Source organism: Telopea speciosissima, chromosome 3, assembly GCF_018873765.1.
Source record: "Telopea speciosissima isolate NSW1024214 ecotype Mountain lineage chromosome 3, Tspe_v1, whole genome shotgun sequence".
Taxonomy (NCBI): domain Eukaryota; kingdom Viridiplantae; phylum Streptophyta; class Magnoliopsida; order Proteales; family Proteaceae; genus Telopea; species Telopea speciosissima.
In genome coordinates this window covers 10,864,203-10,886,120 of record NC_057918.1, presented here as the reverse complement: position 1 = coordinate 10,886,120, position 21,918 = coordinate 10,864,203, and the positions used below count along the sequence as shown (strand labels likewise).

The 21,918-nt window shown below is 38.5% G+C and overlaps 3 protein-coding genes across 4 annotated transcripts in view; all 3 read left to right on the top strand.

Annotated features, from left to right (window-relative positions):
- LOC122654399 (delta-1-pyrroline-5-carboxylate dehydrogenase 12A1, mitochondrial-like) overlaps positions 1 to 8,757 on the top strand; it is a 28,747-nt gene extending 19,990 nt beyond the window's left edge. For both annotated transcript variants that reach the window (XR_006331904.1, XR_006331903.1), the window contains exon 18: positions 8,752 to 8,757. The gene's annotated coding sequence lies outside the window, so the exon portion shown is untranslated. The remainder of the gene's footprint in view (positions 1 to 8,751) is intronic.
- On the top strand, positions 6,747 to 14,934 carry LOC122654400 (V-type proton ATPase subunit d2-like). The gene is made up of 10 exons (XM_043848475.1): positions 6,747 to 7,130; positions 9,068 to 9,188; positions 9,350 to 9,457; positions 9,543 to 9,645; positions 10,124 to 10,204; positions 11,167 to 11,252; positions 11,394 to 11,453; positions 11,557 to 11,605; positions 13,085 to 13,219; positions 14,557 to 14,934. The coding sequence occupies exons 1-10, from the start codon at positions 6,950 to 6,952 to the stop codon at positions 14,686 to 14,688; spliced, it is 1,056 nt and encodes a 351-aa protein (XP_043704410.1). The 5' UTR covers positions 6,747 to 6,949; the 3' UTR covers positions 14,689 to 14,934.
- Positions 14,935 to 15,955: 1,021 nt separating this feature from the next.
- LOC122654237 lies at positions 15,956 to 18,115 on the top strand. Its single transcript, XM_043848227.1, has one exon. It carries the CDS (start codon positions 15,956 to 15,958, stop codon positions 18,008 to 18,010), a length of 2,055 nt encoding a protein of 684 aa, XP_043704162.1. The 3' UTR covers positions 18,011 to 18,115.
- Positions 18,116 to 21,918: the final 3,803 nt, after the last annotated feature.

Below are 21,918 nucleotides of genomic sequence, written 5' to 3'. Positions count from 1 at the left end.
CCATAACAAAGTAAGTATTAAAATCCTCTGCAGTGCCGTCGGATGTGCACCTCCTCTGCAGTACCGCCGGGTGTTCGGTGTACATCCAACAGCACAATAGAGACCATGTGTACCATGTGTGCCACGTGGCCTCTGCTATGCCGCAGGATGTGAACCGCACACCCGGTGGTACTGCAGAAGATCTTGGTCCGCAAAGAAAACAACCAAATGGACCACAAGACTAGAATTTGTACAAACAAAACAGCTTGAATTATTTCAACCTATGAAAATATAATGATTAAAAGACAAATGTACAATTCTTCAATAATCTTCCAAGGACAATCCTCTTTGTCGAGAGGAGTTTTAATTTCTTCTTTAAGAAAGTGTTATTGCCTTAATAGGTGCTATATACTAATTATAATATCTAATTAAATAGAATGCAACAATGCATGGTTCATGATAGTTATAATTCTACAAGGAATGCTAACACCATGCGCCTGGTAGGAGCATGAAGGCCTAATTAAAGCTTATAAAGACTAGTTTGGCAATTTATTCCTCTTTCTATATTTTCATGATTAGTTTTCTAGAAATCACTTTCACTGTAAGCTTTATATTCACTACGGCGTCAATCATAAATTTGATTACATCGCATTCAGTTCGAACTAGGCGATGAAAAGTTCGCCTTTAATTTTTATAGTAAAACAGACTAGCAGTGGACTCTTTCATTAGAGAAGGGAAGAAGGGGCCTAAGCACGACAGATACCATAAAATTGAATGGCAAAGGAAAGCGAGACCATACCTCTTTTTCCTTTAAAGATCCAGACTGTGCCCTATTTTGTTTACAAAGAAAAAGGTAAAATATTTAATGATACACATACAAATCCATCCTTATCGGTTTATCCTTCTTTTAAGATATCTTCATTGAAGGAACCTTAAAATACTTGCAAGCTATATAGTAGGATGGCTTACAAACAAATCAAGAGATGATATGTGTGTCATTTCATTTTCATGAAATGGAGAATCAAATGGGAGATTGCATGCTTAATTTAATAGCTTAAAAGTTCATTGGATTAGGCACTATACCATCAAATGATACGATTTGATCTACGTAGTTTAAACCAATTTTCTCTCCAACCTAATCCAGTCTTATCCCAATCAAATGAGGCCGGTTACGTAAATTATTTTTCTCCAATCAATTCTATTAGAAGCCATACTTGTAAGTAACCCTAAGTTTGTTTATATGTTTTTTTTTTTTTACTGACAACATTCAATTCTATACATCATTGCTAGTTGTAAATCTGCTATATAAATTTTTTTTTTTCTGCTTCTTTTAGTGTTAAAGGAATATGTCGATTAAATAGCACTCCAGGTGCAACCCCTTTATTTATTATTATATTTTTTTTTATTTGAGTAACACCATCCTCTTTCTTTATTTATGATTAAACCTAAATACTTAAATGGTTGATGTTCTCTGTGCCACAATGTAGTCTCCACCCAGACACATGGGCTGGCCATTCAGGGGGCAAGGTGGTCATTTTGCACAACCCCATGTGTCTAGGCCTAGTCTGTACACTGGACATAGAGAACATTTGGCCATACTTAAATTTCATTTAAACAGATCCTTTTATATGCATTTTCATTGGCCCTGCACTAGTCTTTCAAAGTTCTATTTTACCACCTGACTAACTCTATTTAAGCTAAAATTTGAAATGTGAGCAAAGAACCTTGGGGGTCTACCCATTCGTAAAATTTAGGCCCCACCTGTCATATAACAAATATTTAGATGGCTAAAAAATCTCTTTTAGGTGGATTGTGCAAGTCCACACACTCTTTCTATCTTATCCTGTACAGTTATTCTAACGAGAAGTATTCTGGCCACACATATATGAATCTCCAAACTGGTCTTTTATTTTTTTTCCCTTTCTTTTTTACTCATTGAAATATTTTTTTAAGCAAATCTGTTATATTTTGGTCCTAAGAATCACATCTCCAATTTTACCAAAAAATATATATTTTTTTGTTTTTATTTTTATTTGATTCATGTGTTTGGACTTCTATGAGAGATTTATGAAAGTTGGTGCCACACTGCCACATGGTGTTTCTGCTAACAAAACCCATTAAATTAAGCACTCTCCCAACAAGATCAATTCTAAATTTTTAATTTTATTTGGGGAACTTGCCTGTTTCAAACTAAATATTTTGATTCTTGTGAAAGAAAAAAAATATTCTGATTTGGTCAAAAAAATGTTAGAAATTGCTGTGGAAGGAAAAAAAAAAGGGTAATGAGTAAAGTTCGTACAAAGATTCCATGAAAGCATGCGCAGTGGTTGATCGTTCCTTACCAACCATTTTAATTAACATTATCTTTGTTTTTTAATTAACTCTTCTTAGGCACGATTACGAATAATAAGACTCGTGTACATAGCAAGTATGTGGCCACGTAGCAAACATGAAGAGTTAATAATAACCACTTAAATGATGATTAGGAAAGCAAACACCTACTTGTCGTATCTTATTATCTTATGTGATTGTTATGTATTTTATGTGTGTTCCTTTTGCTAAAACACCTACCTAATTCCTATAATAAACAAACAAGAATGAGAGAAACAATATATATAGGGATTCAGCTTCAGTAGGGCCTAGAGGGAAGGCCTACCGTACCTGATGGCGTTCGGGGCTCCAACAATGCATTTGAAAAACAATTTTTTAAAAGAGAAAAGAATGTTAATTGATCGCATGGTTCTTGCACCCAGATACAAGATCGCATGATTTAACTATTCGGTTTCAAGTGAAATAAAAAATCTCACTTAAACAGATCCTTTTATATGCGTTTTCATTGCCCCCGCACTATTCTTGGCACTACATGATCAGACAAAGATCTCTTCCCTTTTTTTTATTAATTATTCTTAGAGACGACCTGTAAAGATCAATCGCCATGTTATGTCTATGTATAAAGGACGGTGATCAAACGTTAAATTAAGATATTTACCAAAAAATGTTATTTAATTAAGATTATATTTTTGTAAAGAAATTAAGATATTAAAAGCAATCAAAACACTTCATACGTTGTGATCTTATTCTTGTGATAAATTTTTTTTGGTAAACATTTTTTGGGGTAATTACTATCACTCGGGCAGAGGTGAGGAGGCAGTCATTGCACGCCTCGCTGTGTCTGGATAACATGATCCTACCGAACAGGTCGGCAATAGAGGATCCAAATTGCTATATGTTTACTCAAACCCCCTACCCAATATATGTGGCACAAACTGATATAATAGTGATACTGTAACATATTTGGTGCTCATGTATATAGAACAACAACATTAATTTTATCCATATATATAAGCAAAAGATTCCATGGACAATTGTACACCGTGCAAGATCCTATCTCTCCTCTCACAAGAGAGTGCCAAAATGATAAAAAGCCACCCTATTAATGAATTCACAATCCCTTTCCCCTCACACGGCCGTATGGAGCCAATGAGAGTGCATGCAAGGACATTGATATAGATGTGATTTTATATTTCATGGGGGCATGATGATACTTTTGCACACTCTTATGTTTGGGTGCAGGAGCCATGTGGTCAAGTAGCATTCTTTTTCCCACATGCATGTATGCGTGTGCGTGTTGGGGGGAGGGATCTTGTTGTAACACAAATGGGTTGAAAAAAAAATCGTAACCTTACTTTTTTGTCTTTTAGTATAACACATTTTTTTCAATGAGGGTAAATTCTATCACTTCACATAAGGGAAAAAGAACACCACCTAATTGCATAGCCAGCGTGATTGTAGACACAGTACTACCCTGCCCCCATGAAAAGACAAAAATTCCACCCATGTCAATGCTTGCACGTGCGCTCCCATTGGCCAGCACGAGCACTAGAGGCCCAATCAGCGTTCTCTCCCCTTCACGTGCATAAATACTACATTAAATACTGCATTAAATGACTTTATAAAAAATTGAATAAAATAAGTGGTAAAAAAGTAAATGATGAAAACCATAAGCAAATGATGAAGGATTTAAAAGTCAAAAACATGTAGAAGGTATTTGTTTACATTGGATTAATTTGGATATCTCTCACTCTCTTTAATGGAAAAGGGACGCTTTACTTTGAATTCCTCCACACAAAAGAAATAAATTCTTTCTCATATGCGTTCTTCGTCCATAATTGAATGAAAGAAAATTTTCGTTAATAGCTAAAGAAAGGGAGATATGTCACATTAACACACTTTTTTTTATCACTTTCTCCATAATAAGAGACACGGATTAGACACAAGTAATGTCTTATTAAGACATGCAAAACCACTTGCTTCTCTGTGAGAGTGAGAGAGACACTCTTGAGTTTCAACTTTCAATTATTAAGCAAGTCTTGTTAGCTAGCTTAAATTGGATTATGGATATTATGATTTCATGTCTCACTTTTGATCAAAGCTGCGCTTGATGACAAAGATGCACTTAATTATATTATAATCATGATTCAAGTAGTGGATTGGGTTCGGTTTAAACAGATTCCGATTCGTCTGGAATTGGTCGGAAATCAATCAAATCGGCCTGAACCCTAGAAACAAGTACCAATCAATCAATTTGAATCGGAATCCTCCGATTTCAATTCATCAATGGCTCAAACCATGCTTTAGAATGCTTACATCTTGATTCCTAACCTGCCAACGAGGTTGGTCATTGGGATAAGAAGCTCTTAACTAAAATCCTTGTGATAATTACTATTATAAGACCCTTTCACATACAAACTTGGTTACTGGTACCAAATAAAAATTAGAGTGTAAGGCACTTCTTTTAGTCTTGATGATTGGGATTAATGTCATTTCTTTTAATCTTGGACTTCAATAAACCTCGGAGAATATGTGCATGTAAGACTGGTTGCTCACAATCGAGCACGATATATGGGTTAATCCATGTGATAAAAGATCCCACATACATCTCAGTGGCCAAATGCATATCAAGATTCAAGATTAGGGACCATAACTTGCCCGGGCAAGCCCGAGCCCAGCCTGAGTTTGGGTCTGTCTATCCTTAAGTAGATGGGCTGGGTTCAATAAAAACTTATATTTATAGTTGAAGTGAAGTTTGTTTTCAATCATAAATTGACCCAGCCCAAGCCCACCTCTGTGGAATTAGGCATGGCCCAAATTGGTTTTCCTAAAACTGCACTATATCTTAACTTTCTTTTTTTTGGGGCGGTGGGGGGGCTACCAAGTCGTGTGCCACGAGTGATCCCTTCGCTGAGACACAGGGCCACACGAAATGATCACCATATCCTCAGAAATTTCCGCTTTTCCATCGGGGCTCATCAATCATTTCACGCAGCCCTATGACTCGCCACAGGGCCCATATGTCATTAGGGGTTGGCCTCCCAACTCAAGGAAAGGCAGCCAAAGGTGGGGGGAGGGGGGACAGTCAAACAAGCGACCTTTCCTTGGACTTAGGCCAACACTCTACTGCAGTGACAGCCACCACCATACCCAAAGGCGCTTCCCCATTATATAATAATTCTAATATGTTGATGTGAATATTAGCTTTGTTCACTTTTATTATTAAAAAAGAACGCCCTTCTCATTCTATTTGGGCCCAGAAGGTCAAAAACCAAGACTGTCCCAAAATTGAATTTGCGGGTCTAAGTTAGGACCCATGTCTTTAAGTCCAATAGCCCAAGTCCATACCTACAGGCCCATGAATCCATAAAAGCCAAATGTCAACTATATTCTCCTATGTCTAAATCTATAAAATTTTCCTACACAAACACTGTAGAATGGGCTCCTAAACTCATGCCACGTGAGCAAAGTAAGATATAAGTGTGGAAATGGCTTCCCACACTACTGGTGTAGGAAACCCACTCCATACATTTAAACCTTTCCCACTAAAATGATGGGAATAAATATCTCTAAGGTCTATAAATATGTGGACCACAAAGAGATAAGCTCTCTTTCTACCCAAAAAAAACAAAAAAAAAAAGACTTAAGCAATACAAGCAGATCAAGTCATATATAAGTCTCCCTCCAAGTTATTCTTCACTAGTAAATTTGAATATTCCAACCGTTTCAACATAATCGATTCATTAGAAATAGTGCAACTCGTGCTGGTCCTGGTCCTGGTTCATGTCCCATGATATAAATTTAAGCTAAAAAAATATCATAAAAATATATCCAATAATCAAGCCCAGTCCAACAGAAAGTTAATGTCATTAACCCAATACATCAGGCCCAGCTCGACAGAAAGTTAATGTTATAAACAGATTTTGGTCAATAAATCAAACAGGGCCCAAGCCCATAGAAAAGTTTACAAGTTAAAGGGTCAGACTAGGTCGGGCTGTAACCGGTCGGACTAGGTTAGACCTGAAATCGGTCAGTCCGTTCAGGCGCCCGCCAAGTTAGGACCATACACTGGGATCACCTAGTTAGTAAATGTGCCAGACCGGACTTTATTTGGACGGGCTCAATCGGGTCTGCCAGGCCGGACCTGAAATTGACACCCCTACTACAAGGTATGATGACGTCGTTTTAGGCTTGACCAGAAAAAAAGGTTGTTTTAGGAGGAAAGCCCTTCCGTTTGTGTTGGGTCAGTAAATCGGGTCAGACTTCCGGACCATGGACCCACACCGTTAACCGTTAGTTACGTGCGTAGGAGCAGCCGTTGAATAGAGGACTTAACCGTCATTTATAGAAAGATGAGGGTTATCTTCGTGATTGTAGGAATAAAAAATTGCCCAAGAGATCTCTCCCTCTACGTTGCAATGAGTTTAATCTCTGACGGATGCTCTATCTGTCCATTCCCCCTTCGTTGCTGTGACCCTGCATTTTGCTTCTCTGCATCATTGGGGTTTTAATCGGAGGGGTTCTCTTCAGATCTCTGTCGCATTTCTGCGTCATCATTTCATTTGCCTTAGATCGCCTGGTCTCTTGCGATCCTTTTACTCTTTCTTGTATTCGTTGATCTTCGAATCCACCTGAGAAAATGTACGGATTCGAAGCTCTCACTTTCAACGTTCATGGCGGATATCTTGAAGCAATTGTCCGAGGTCACAGATCTGGCCTTCTCACAGCTGCCGATTACAACAATCTTTGCCAATGCGAAACCCTAGACGATATCAAGATGCATCTCTCCGCCACTGAGTACGGTCCTTATCTGCAGAACGGTGAGTCTGTCTTGTCCGCTCTTTGATTTGAATTTTGTTTTCTGAAATACATGTATTTTCTAATTTGATGTGGTTGAAATTCTGTTGGAGACTTGGAACTTTATATTCAATTCCATGGAATTCTCTCGTTTTTGCTGTATATGATATGACCTAATTGGATTACGGGAGTTCTCTAACCGAATTATGAAATAATTTACCTTGTTTTTTTCTCTTTAGATACTTCATTTCTTAGTGACTAAGGAAGTGGGAATTTAACTTGAATTACACCTTTGCGTCTCTCTATGAGTTGATTCCGTTGTCAATCCAGTCTATTGATTTTTACTTAATTTTCCGTCTTGAACATCTCTCTTACACATATTCCAGGGGCTTTTGTTTGTGGATGCAGTTAGGGACAATATAGAAGACTAATTAAATGTATTAAAAGAAGGTCAATTTCCAGCCTCATTGATTTTGGCAGCACGTGTGTGAGAGATTGACGAGACCTTGATGTTAATGTTGAATATTTGAATAAGAGAAAGCTAGTAATCTCTAATCTATATTGGAAGTTGTGTATAATGATGTGTTAAAGTTTAGCTACATAATGTGCTCATAATCACTTAGAGGAACTTGATTAATCTGTGACTTTTTAATTAACCTGATCATGTTGGATAAAATCAGTATCTCCTGGGTCCCTAGTCCATACATTCATGGATCTTGCTACAATTATAAAGCCTCCTGAAGTGATTCCTGAATCTAGTACACTTAAGTTAAAGCCTACCCAAACTTAACATGATTGCTTTTAATAACTCCTACAACTTCTATGTGTATAAATCTTATTATCATTATTCATTAGGTTTATAAACATCTTAGCTTCCCTTTTGCTCATATAAATCACAAAATAAACATTATTTCTTTATTAGAATTTTAAATTATGTGACTTTTAGTTTACTTATGTTTTAAATATGAGTTCTTTTTTTAATACATCCGTACAGCATGTCCAGATTTTGGTCCCTACCTTTTGGACTGTGAATTGCATCCATAAGGGTGGGCAAACTCTACTCTGACATACACCTTGCAGAGTTCCATTTTGAGAGTGAAACAACCTTTTCTCCCCCCCCCCCCCCAAAATAAAGAAAAACTATTTAGGTAATCACCTTTTAATCATTTGTATAGTAGACCCTGCAGTAGCGGGACGCTCGCGCACTGTGGTGATGCTCTTTATTTTTTTCAAGGCAGATTTGTCTTTCATTCCCAAAATCTCAGCCGATTTGTTGTATTTTGAACTGTACATAATGGTGCAATTCTTGTAAAACATACTTGTCTTACATTCATATTAAAAAGGGCATACTCAGTGCACGAGATAAATAGGCAATAGCATTGAAGAAAAAAGGGCAATATTGCTTCCAAGCATTACCAAGTGACTACAGATTGGTTTGTAGATAAATGAACTTGTTAACTTTAGTTCCAACGGATTTTGATATTATTTGTTAACACACTTTCAAATACCGAAGGCACCCACAATTGGTCATATTTTCCCATTCTAGTGTATTTGATATCACATTTTGGCTGTTGTATACTTCTTACACCATCTAATACTCACAGATGTTTCTTAGAACCTTTTACCTATGTTCAGTGTGTTCAGGTATGGGTATGTTCAAGGAGTTGGATCCACTTGTCTCCCATAACCTAGACCATGGGATATGTGTTAAAAAACGGGTATAGGTGTGTGACTCGGAAAAAATGTGTCAAGAAGGAGGGTTAATGTGTCAAAAGAAGGGAGCTATGCCCAATTGTCCTATTTGGGGGTTCTTTTCGTTCAATTATTCCCTGCCCACATCCATGTCATGTTGTGTCAGCAGGGTAACTGTGGGGTACATGAACTGTCCATGTGAAAGAGATTTTTTAGATTTAGACACATGCTATTTAAGCCTATTGGTTTTCTTTAAATCTTCTTGCAGAGCCTTCACCCCTGCATACAACTACTATTGTGGAGAAATGTACCCTTAAATTGGTTGATGAGTACAAGCACATGTTATGCCAAGCCACTGAGCCTTTATCAACCTTTCTAGAATATATCACGTATGCCTCTCTCTCTCTCTCTGAGGGTTCAAATCTCTGGGTTTTTTTTTGGGGACATCTAGTCTTGATCATCCAACTTTTAAAGGTTTTATAAGCTTGGATCGATTACAGACTGAACTCTGATTTGTACGATGAATTTAGTTTTTTGTTGTTCCTTGCAGGTATGGTCACATGATTGACAATGTTGTCCTTATTGTTACTGGTACCTTGCATGAGAGAGACGTGCAGGAACTATTAGAGAAATGCCATCCTTTGGGTATGTTTGATAGGTAATATCTCTGTCCTGCTGTTTGTTTACTTGTGATGCTTTAATGTTTCATATGAACATTTTGCCTTATACGTTTCCCTTCTCAGTATTGCTACACTTGCAGTTGCGCAGAATATGCGTGAGCTTTACAGATTGGTGCTTGTTGACACACCATTGGCTCCATACTTCTCTGAATGCATTACGTCTGAGGTGCTGACATTATCGACTGCCTTCTTTTCTAGCGTGAATTTTTTCTGGCAGATTAGCCATGTGATTCTGATACCAGAAAAAAAAAACTTCATTTCAACTGCCTCTGTTTTTTTACCAGAAAATTAGAGTCTTACATCTATGGAAGGATGACACTATTTCTAATTGGCTCCATACTTCTCTGAATACGTATAGGCAGATTATTTGCATATTTTTGTTTGATGTAATATTCAGAAATTAAAATATTTTCAATTGAAGCCTTCTTATCAGGTTTTCTTCACTAGTTTTGCTTATTGTCTTGCTATCATGACTCCATTCATTAAATGTTTGGAATCTGCTATCGCACATTGTAATGAATGCCATGCTTATTTCCTATTTTGTTTGGGAGAGGATTTTGTTACTTCAACAACCTTGAGTCCTTACAAGTAGTTTGTATTTTTATTGTGATGTTTCTTGATTGTCTTTCATTTGTGCTTCTTAGGACTTGGACGACATGAATATTGAAATTATGAGGAACACTCTTTACAAGGCTTATCTTGAGGATTTCTACAGGTTTTGTCAAGTGAGTTTTAATAGCTCTCTCTCTCTCTCTCTCTCTCTCATTCATGCAGTTTAGACTGCTCTATTGGGCTTAGAAAGTCCAGATTTTGGGCCATGGATAGGTTCTATGGGCCTTGGACTACTTGTTTATGGGTTATTTGGTGTAATGGACCTAATTTATAAGGCCCATATATGGGGGGATTAAGTATGCATACAGGAATAGTAGTAGAAAGAGTCTTGGTTTGCTAAGTTAAAAGACTTGGATTTTGGTTAGGATACTTATTAGCTAGATAGAGTTTTGTTTTGACTCCATTAAATCAGTTTCAAAGAGTGATTATGAGTCCTTTTATGGGTTAGTTTAGGAAATTTAAATGGTTATACATGTATGCAAACCCCCCCCCCCCTGTTGAATTGGACTTGATTTGATAATAGCGATTGAAGTTTTTCAAGAGTTTTAGAGTTGTTGAGCTGTGCATACGGGATTGGTATTCTAGATCTGATCTCCGTCCTCTTAGTTTTATTCATCTTTTTTCTTAGGTGCGACCATTCCTTCCTCTCCTCTTTCACTATTCTTCTTCCTCCTACTTCTGATTATTTACTTCTTCTAATCTGTGGTTCCCTTATTTTCTTTTAAGGTTGTTTTCTCATCTCTTCATACATTGATCTGTTTTACTTCAAATTTCACACACTGGCTTTTGATTTCATTCTCCCTCTGATCAATACTCAGCTCTAGTTCTGCTACTTGTTTACCTAGTAGCACTAGGACTTCTGCATAACTTGTTATTCTCTATTATCAGAATAGACCACTCAACCAGGTTTCTAGACCATTCTGAATATTCTGTTCTAAGATATACACTTCTTCTGCTGTTCTGTTTCTATGCTATTTAGTGATTTTGTAAGTGCTAGTCTCTTGATGGATATTCTGGTTTGGGATTTGCCTACATTACTCTCTTTCTCACAGTTTAACATGACATTTTCAAATAGAAACTTGGGGGTGCTACCGGTGAGATCATGTCTGACCTCCTAGCTTTTGAAGCTGATCGAAGAGCTGTTAATATCACAATCAACAGGTAAAATCATTTTATGGTATTTTTTTTGTGTGGTTAGTTTCTGATATTGTTCTCTTGTAATGTTGCCTTATTGTGTTTGGATACCTCCTTGTGTTGGTAAATTCTTCCCTGTCATCTCATGTGGTTTTATAATTTGTGCAGTATCGGCACCGAACTGACACGAGATGATCGCAGGAAGCTTTACTCTAGCTTTGGTTTACTGTATACACTTCTTTTAGTTCCCCATTCAACGGTTGATTTGCTTCTTCTTTTCCTTTTTTCCCCCTTGAAATACCTTTCTGATGATCGTAGTTTTGATTTACAGCTACCCCTACGGCCATGAGGAACTTGCTGTATGTGAGGACATCGACCAGGTAAGTTTCTTTAATTAAATTGGAAAAGTTAATCATTGCACATTCTGTGTTTCGAATCTTGTGAGGGATGTACTACTGCTTGATGAAACTAAGTGTTTGCAATTGCAACCATGGTTGTTTTCCTAAATTTGACTGGGTATGTTACCTGTCATTCAGCATTGCACTTGATACCAATTTGACTAATTGTGAGTAGTTGAACTCTAATTTAAAGGAAACAGAAGGAAAGGTTACATTCTTAATGTGTATGTGTTCATGATTATATTAGAAGGCTTTATTTCCTTTGTCTTTACTACCATATTGGTGGTTCTGTCAATAGTCAACACAGGTTGATTTTAATATATTTCACAATGAAATCTTCATCTAAATAATATTGTACCAAGTGCTCTGCATCACATTTTTAGAGCTTTTTCTTTTGGGAAAAGCTACATTTCACCATGCCTAGTGAAGCATTATGCTTGTCAATATGTACTAAGTGCTCTGCATCATATTTTTAGAGAGCTTTTTCTTTTAGGAAAAACTGCATTTCACTATGTCCAGTGAAGCATTACGCTTGTCTATATGCAACATGGCGGTACTTGGGTGGGTCCACTTGATGAAGAGCCAGGTGGCCATCTCATTGGTACAATTTCAGCTCAAAATAAGTAGAGAAGTAGCTAAAATTACAAAGATGTCATTTTGTATTTTTATAGGGGAGGGGTCTACGGTGGCGTGTAATGGAATCCCCACACCCAACCAATTGGGGCATGGAGGGGGCACCTACAGTTCGTCAACATGGGGCCCACGTGTCAGGGAGGAGAGTGTGTCAGGAGGAGAGAGAATGTGATTGGGTGGTAACCCATTTTTTATATTTTTCTTGTGTAAATTTTATAATGTTATTGAAACTTTGAATCAGAATTTGAGCCAATTCTTACTTATTCTAGGCAAAAATATATCACTGAGATGAGTATATGGTCCTCTATCACATGGATCCGCTCATGTACCGTCAGGTGAAAAATAGTGAAGTGTAATGCTTCACTAGGCACTATGAATTCTAGAAGGACCCTTTTGGTAACCTGAAACAAGACAGAATGGAATAATTAACTAGAAAATATTACCAAGATATTCTATTCATAGTAGGATGAAAGAATTATGGGTAGAATTAGTGTAACAGTAATATCAGACTACACCTTTGGAAGGCAGATTATCTTATTTTTATGATTTTGGAGGAGGTAGCACTGAGCACTTATAGTCAATGGCATACCTCCATCCCCCCCCCCCACACCCCCCCCAAAAAAAAAAAAAAAAAAAAAAAACCTACCGATATGCATGTGTTTGTGTCTATCCTATTAACCAACGACCTCAATTCTGAATAAAACAATCTTGACTTGTTAGATATATAGCTGTGTCATCTTCCCCCCTCCCCCCTCCCCAATACAAAAGAAACAGAAGGATGTTGTGTGTAATGTTTCTGGCTCATTTCTTTGTGTGTTTCTATTGTAGGTTCGCGCTGTCATGGAGAAATATCCCCCTTACCAGTCTATATTTGCTAAAATGTCTTACGGGGAGAGCCAAATGTTGGACAAGGCCTTCTACGAGGAAGAGGTGAAAAGGCTCTGCTTGGCATTTGAACAACAGGTATGTATTTCAGACATCAACCATCCAATTCCATTCCCACCATAGTTGTCATGGCTTCTAGGTGACCCAATGCTTTGGAGTGGGTCTGGACGCTTCGGTGCCTAGGTGACACCTAGATAACTATGATTCCCACTTTTGAAATGCAAATGTATGCTTCGCTGTGCAGCAGCACTTTAAAGGGTGTAGACCTAGGACTACCAGATTCATGAGGACTCTCCTCTTCTAGGGGATTGCCTATCAACGACGCTGCATTCAAGATGAGGGTAACACTGAAAAAGCCCCGGGATTGCCCTGATCCTGAATGCAGGCAGTTCATGAGGCTGTCAATAATGAATGCAATCTCTGCAGCATTTGTTGTTTAATCATTCGACCATCACATTGGAAATAACTTTACATTCTAAGGAAGTCGAAACCCTTTCAATGTTTAGTGGGCAAGACCCAGGATCGAATTCCTCTTCACCCCTGCGCAATATGTTCTTTCCTCCCCTCTCCCCACCGGTGTGTAGATTGCCTGTGATGGTTGTGTAAAGCCAATTATATATAATGCATGAAAGGCATAAAATAAATAAATGTGATAAATTAGTCTTGGTTGAAGCAAATTAAAAAATGAAAATTTAGAGTAGGGGGCTATTGATTCCCATATAACCAATGGGAACCCTGTTTTCTACTAATATACGAGGCCAGCACCCTTGGTATATCGTGTGGTACTCTCCTTGACATGTGAGCCTCTAAGGTCATACCCTGAGGTATTCTCCCCAAGCCCCTCACATGCTTTCTGAATAACAGAACATCAATTCATAGTTTGTGAACTTAAAACTCTAGGGTTGTTGATCATTCTACAATAATTATGGGACACTACATAAATTGCTGTTTCTATTATATTTTTATAATATAGAATAGAAGTCTGTAAAAGAGACCTAAGGCAAAATTTCAAACCTAAAAGGGAAATTTTTTTAATTATTACCCTACATGATTGTATGAATTGCTTAATTTTTTTTACCATATTTAGTAATGATCCTTATTAGATGTAATTTTTAATTTACTTTTCAAATCCAAGAATTTGGATGCTAAGGAAAGTGGAAGTTAATAGCTGAAAATGGAATGACTTGGAGTTAGTGAAATAATCATGTGGGTTTATAATTACTAAATTTTATTTTTTAGTTTTGAATTAAATTTCACTTCCCTTCCCTTTACTTTCCCTTACAACCAAAACAAAGCCTAAGGGGAAAGAGTTCAGTAGAACGGATTTCCATGCAAATAAGAAGCTTTTTTTTCTTATTCACATACAAAGTATTTCTTCATTGTGATTGGAAGTTTGTACTCTTTTCAATATGCAGTTCCACTATGGTGTTTTCTTTGCATACATGAGGTTGCGGGAGCAGGAGATCAGGAATCTGATGTGGATCTCTGAATGTGTGGCTCAGAACCAGAAGTCTAGAGTTCATGACAGTGTTGTGTTTATATTTTAGTTGCTAGACAGCCCTTAAGGACAAATCACATGGCATTTTCCATATCTTGTATACATTTTTTCTTATTTATTTCTCATTCTCTGTTGATTGTTGTAATTTGCAGATATTGTGCCCCTGCTGTCCCCCTCCCTTCCTTGATTCTCAATCAGTTGTAGAGGCTGATAAATAATTACATTTCCATATTTTTTTTAGGGGAAGAAATTCAGTGGAAATAATATATATCAGTCTACTAGAGTTTGCTTTGCATATGGATTCATGATGTGTCAACTTATTTCTTGTCGAAGTAATTTGTGGAAAATTGCTCATTTGTCTGGCTGCAGATTCCACTCAACCTAATAGAGATCTTTTCTTATTTTATTTTTATTTTTTCCAAAAGAAAAATTAATTAACCCGAAAGAGAACATACAAATAGTTTACTGAGATAAATAGCGAACAAACCCCACAACTGAATTGTCACATTTCTTAATAACAAAGTTTTGAAAATCAGTGCTACACAAGTGAACCTTAAACATAACTTTAAAACAATCCCAATGCCAAGGAACATCCTCAAGATTCGGAGTAAGCTTGATTTCTCTCTTCGAATCTGTCTATGCCTCTATCCAGTGGTGTGTCCCAATTGCAAACTAGCTTTGAACTCTTGAAGAAGACCCATGTTTTTTGTCTTGATCTTGCCTCCTATAACCACCATTTCCAAACCCCACAAAGAATACTGAGGCATTGGTAGTCTAGTCTATGTTGTTCAACGTGGCTTGCATTTGATTTAGATATCCCATAAGGTGTTCGCTGCCCATTGAAAACACATAAAATAGGAGTTGCAAAAAGCAATTGGAAGAACATTTGACAAATGATTGGGCAATAATATCATTCTCTCTTTTCGGTGGGATGTTGAAAGAATTGAGCTCTTCTTCAGGGAGCCCAGCACGCCGAGGAAGTATCCAACCGTTGGGCGCATACATCCTAGGGAGCTTAGGGTCTCATACGCCCTGAACCGTACATATGCAATTCACTCACTCTCTTAAGACCATTTTCTTCATACCGACTATTGTGTTCTAATCGATTTTTGGCATTGTCGATGAAAAAACTTGCTCCATTTCCGTGCCCGTGGGCGGCGGGTCGTTGTTGTCCTCTTTCCGGTACTGGTCTGTTTACCGAGCCTGAGGTACTGAACACATCACCCTCTACTGGGATCAACTAGTTGACCTCATCCCTCATTCTCTGGGAAAAAAAAAAAGAGTGGTCTCCTCCTCCAATCTTCATTTACCAAACCATGATGCTTCAACCCAAAAACCCCTACCCCACCTTGAAGGCCACCATCACCAGCTTCACCGTACTGTTCTTGCTCCTCCTCACATTCTTCTTCCCCACCACCATTTCATCTCTCTCCATCATAGGTCTCGACTCCTTCCTCACCCAACAATCCCGTCTCGATCCACAAGCCTTCAACGACTCCTTCCTTTCTCTCTCCTCTTCCGTCAAGAAATCCCTATCCCAACAATCCTTTACTCATGTCTCCTCTCTCATCTCCTCCCTTCTTTCCCTGGAAATCTCAGTTCCCGTCACCATCAAGCTCGTCGGCTCTTTCTCCCCAAATTCTCAGTCCCTCCTCTCTTCTTTCATTTCAGCCACTCACTTCTCTGATCAATTCCATGTCATAAGCTCCTCCGACCCTCATCATCTCACCATCAAACACTCCCTTCATCTCGATGTTTCTCCTTCTTCCTCCCTCGCTTCCTTAATATCCGAATCAATTCGCTTCGAGATCGAACGATCTGCCTCCAGCCTCCGACATTCTCTTCACTCGGTTCCTTACTCCGTCGTCGATCGAATTGTTAAACAGGATTTCGAGAAGGAGAAGCCCGTTCAAGGGGTTTATATTTACTTGCTCAATTTGAATCCTCAACTCAAGCCCTACGCCTACACGTATGGGCTTGGGGACTCTTCCCCTGCTTTTACTAGGTGTTTGGGCAGTATTTGGACTGGGAAGGATCGGTACTTGTGGATTGATTTAGCTGCTGGACCGGTTGATTACGGGCCTGCTTTGTCTGGTGATGGTGTCCTGCCAAGGGGCGAGTTTCATCCATTGGCGGTCTTGCACGGCAGTCCCAAGTCTCAGCAAGCATTGCTTGCGGATTTGGCGTCTTTGGTTTGGAGTGCCTATCAGGTTCTGTTGGTTCCTTCTTTGAGGATTCCGGTTCCATTTGAGAATTCGCTTATAGTGCAGTTCATCCATGTTCATGGGTCTGAAGGTAAGGACATGCATGGTCTGGACTGGAAATCGATTGAGAGAACGTTTATGGATGAGGTTAATGATGGGGGTTTGTTGTTGGGGGATCAGTCATTGAGGTTTAGAACTTACGAAGTCATGTTCTCGGAATGTCCAATCTGTTCATTTGCAATTTCACGCTCGATGAATTCATACACTTCGAGGTTCTTGTTTGAGAATTATACATTGATAGTCAGCGAGTCTTTGGACTCGAAGCGTTTGCATCAGATACTATCGGATTCTGCGGATCAATTGAGGAGTGCCGCAGGAGTTCCGGATGAGGATTTCGGTAGGGTTCTTCCGGTGTATATTTTTGATTTGGACATCAATAGGTTGATGTTGCTTGATCGGTACCACCAGTCGGTTGCTTTTAATGATATGGTCATTGCAGTGAGGACAAGGAGTACTCAGACGGTGGGTGATTATGGCTGTAATGGCCGTCATGTGATCACGCAGACAAGGGAACTTGAGAGACCCCTTGTTGGCTCGATTCTCCAGAGTATGTGGGGAGTGTCACCAACCCATCTGTTATGGAGCCCCAGACATAACAGCACTCTGGTGGATTATACCTGGAGTGTTGGCCAGACTCCATTTGGGCCATTTTCAGAGATTTCATCTTTGTCATTCGTGCAGAAGGATGCTGCCCGGAGAAATGTCCTCCTGACATCTCTGAATTACAGTATCACTAGTGCACTTGAGGTGCTTGATTCAATATCTGCACATGGTGCGGACAGAAACCTGCTAAAACAGAATCAACATGTTGAGTTCGTGCAAAGGTGGAATTTGTTCAAGTACAAATTGGATAAAGCTGTTTCTGCACTATCTCATTTGGACTTTGAGATGGCTTTATATTACTTGAGGTCTTCTGACCATGACTTGTATGCAATCCACTCGCTTCTTTATCATGCATCACAAGAACTGGAGGCCTCTCTTGTTTGCTTCAAGGATCCTCCATTTCCATGGGCTTCAGTATCAGTAGGTGGACTATGTTTCTGTTCAATCATATATGTGTACTCCAAAAGAGAAAAGCTCTTTAAAAGCAAAAGAAAGCAGTTTTGATTCATCTAAAGAGTGAGTTTGTACCAATTGGACATTTTATGACCATGTCATCTTGTAACAGAGGTATATTATCAATTAAAAAACAAGTACTTAGTTTGGTCATTATATGGATTTTAACTGGGATTTTCCCTCATTTTTGTGTTTTTCCTTACATTTGTTTTCGTGCTCCTGTTTTCCTTTTGGTAAGTTTTTTTATATTCTGCTGGTGCTGGTAATACTCTATTGGTTGATTATATTGGAAGCTGTGCAATTCTGTCATCCTGATTTGTTCTGTTGACCAACTTTTGTTCAAAACCTTGTTGCACTAAATATAGTTTCCAGGAGTTCTGTGGCAACTTTCTTGGATGTTCTGCTAATGCTTCTCATTCCTGCTCTGTTCAATAGGTTGGCTGTTTTGCAGTATGATCTTTGTTCTGAACACATTATTCTTATGATTGTATTCCAAACCAAGAGATATTAATGATTGGAAGAGTTTCTTTTTGTAAAGAAAATGGTTCGTAATTTCTTAGAAATTTGGAAGATAAGGTCATGCTCATGGCAGAACAGAATTTTGTAGCCAAACCAAGTAGTTGCGAGATTGAGTTGAGTTGGGAGGAAATTTGGCTCAGAGCTGGCTTAATATAGCATATTATGAGAAGTCTCATCTGGTGTAGTATATTTTGTTATAAGAAAGCCTTGTGCAATGTTTTTTAGGCAATAAATTGTCAGTTTCATCATCATTGATGTCAATCTCAATATTGACGTAGGTGAACATCCCCCCTCCACCCGTCTTTCCTTTCTCCAAGTTGTTGAAACTTTCATGTTAAATGCAGTGTTCAAGCACATGGGACACTTTTCTCTTGGATTCCTCTTTTCTTTAAAACAAGTGAGCTCCATGCTCACCATGTACTGATGTGGGAAAAATGGTATACAACTCTATGTTATCCCTTGAGCAAACCTTGACAAGGTGTGTTTTAGTTATGCCAGTTCTCATGCTAATATGATTACCTAAACGTCGAGATTTAATTTGTAGACATCTAGTTACAATAAGAATTTCATTAACTTATCAATCTTGCTAGGAACTGATAGTATCTTTATTATCAATCTCTGGTATTTTCAGTGTATGTTTTTTATTCAGTTCAATTGAGTATGGCCATGTGAATTTGGAAATAGTGATATTGTAAGATTTTGTGTTGACATACTTGATCGTCCAATGAGAATGCAAACCTGGACTGACAGGGAAAGAATAGGATCAGCATTGCTAAACTAGGTTAATTTTTAGGGCAAGTGATGAGGACATCACTCAAGGATTCAGGAATTATCAGAGGAGACACAGACACATTCAGCCACATGTCACTTCACTATGACTAGATGACCAATATTATACGTAGTTCTTTTATTATTTGTTGTATTTTTATTTGGGGCCAGACTATTATTCTATTATGTTGTAATGTTAAGTGGTGGGAATAGTTATATGGGTAGTTATTTTACAAAATAACTGTTTAGAGGTTTAATTTGTATTTATATGGGTAGTTATCTTAGGAAATAACTGTTTTTTGTTGTGTAATGTTATGATGCCCTTTGTATTCATTATTGAAAGAAAATGTAAGTATTGGACCAACAACTGCCTAGCTCAGTTGGTGAGCCGTGGTGCGCTTCATGCCAATGCTCACCAAGTGGTCTCGAGTTTGAGTCTCCTGGCTGGTACCTTACCCCCTCCCCGGTTCGATCCCCCCCCTCTATACAAAATATAGCTCTCAATTCCCCCCCCCCCTAAAAAAAAAGAGGATTGGGAACTTGTGAGATTACTCTCTTTTTCTGCAGCATGAGTAAATTCAAGATGGTGCGAAGCCAAGATACACATCTATGTTCTTCTTTCAGATGGCGTGAAGCCAAGATACAAATCTAATCTTCTTCTTCCTCTTCTTCAAAATCTATATCTACAACAACCCATCCCTGTTCGACCCCCCAAATTTTTTGTTGTTTGTTCCATCATATTTCTTCCAACCTCCATTTTCATTTCTCAAGTGTCTTCCATTTGTTCTTTCAACTACAGAGCAGCCCATAAACCCCAATAAATCATACATGTTGGCTGGAATAGGACTGACTGTGATGAAAGATGTGGTATCCCAAATTCCCTTGACCCTCCTTAGCCAAATCTTCTAGAAACCCAATTTTCCCTTCTTGCCTAGACTTGATTATTGCTAAATTTCTTACTAGTTCTTGTATCAGTTCCAAATTGTCCAATTTTTGTCTGAACTTCAGCCCCCAAATACCTTGGATATTTTTCTAACAACAAGAAGGAGACCTTGAGGACACATTCTGTGGAGTTAAGTAGTGATTTAGCACATATTCACAGCATTCTAACCGTCTACCCGTGGGACAGCAAAAGAAGGTACTGATCTATCATGTTTCTTTCGTTAAATTTTCCTTTGCATACTTAGCATGAAATTCTGCACATATGATTTGTTTGATTCTTTATTTATGGTTGTACTTGTTGAGAGTTTCTGCATGTATGCTGAGATATATGAGTTGGATGCCCTTCTCAGCCTTCCTACCTTTCAGTTAGGATAATTTTCTAGGTTTCCCAAACCTGTCCTATTGTCCTACGCCAAGAAAATATTGAGATTATGAAAATTTTATATTGGCTGGTGGAAATCAATGTGTAATTTTCACCTCCCCATATGGCTTGGTCATTCATGAAGAGCGCTAGGGTATTACCAGGGTAAGAGAGTCCAAAGAGTTAGATTCTCCCTACCAATTAGTTTGGCAGATTGTATTTATAAAATTATCACTGTTTTCTGGTGCTCGAGGAGCTAATGGAACAAATACTTGGAGCTTTGCTAGGAATGCCCGTGAAAAGGGCAAATGCTCAGCCTGCCCTTGCCTTTAATGAGTCCCGTGCCTTAAAAAAGAATCAGAGGAGAAATCATTCGTAGGCTCTGTATGGGAGAACTACTGATCATGTAAATTGGATTTTGATTACTCTAAATGGAGAACTTTGTTTAACTAGTTGTGAATTGGATATGGGTGTGAATCTCTGTGTTTATGTTTGCGATTATATTCAATAAATGAGGCTCCTAATTTCTAATCAAAGTAACCAAATCATGTCATGAAACCAGAATGTGGTGTTAGTGTAGAGCATTGGAGCATCAATTTCAAAAGCTCCCAAATTTTGGAGCATTTTATGTATGGAGTATTCATGTATGTATGCCTCTCTGTGGGTGTTGACCCCTATGTTTCATGGGACCACTGACCAAGGTTCAAGGTTTCATGAACTGCATCTCTATACTTTTGGGGTTCGTTTCTGCAGTTCCATTCTGAAGCAGCTGATCCATGGTTTTTAGGTGGAGCCTCAGGGTGAAATCCTGTGAAGAGATTCATCATTTCATCCTAAGCTCTGGTGCAATCAAATGTCTCCCCGTGCCCCGCCCTTCGTTTTTCTTGGTTTTCTTTTTCTACATTTATTGCTTCAGTGCATCTCTTTTACCATCTTTAGATGTCTATTTGCTGCGACCTCGTTAGTGATCAACCAAGATCTCACTTGCCATCCATTGATTAGGCAATGGCTTTGACCGCTCTGGGCTTGAGCGACTTGAAGGTTTTCACCAAAATTCCTCTTGATTTGGTGATATAGTTGGCGATGTGTAGGAATTCATGGTAAAACTGGTCGTATCTGTTCATTATAGGTTCGGGCATATGAGAGGCACGAATTGGGAGTAATCCTGGAAAATGGGGATAAGTGTTGGTGAGGTCTTTGACGCTCTGAGTGGTCTGGTTGTGGATGGTTGGGAAGTAGAGAAGAACGGCGAGGCCAGGGGCACCGGAGGTGAAGAAGTAGTAAGTAGGGATATTGAGGATGGAGGAGACTTGGAGAGCGGCGGTATTCGAACAACAAGAAGAGTGTTCTTCCTTATCTCACTTGGTTC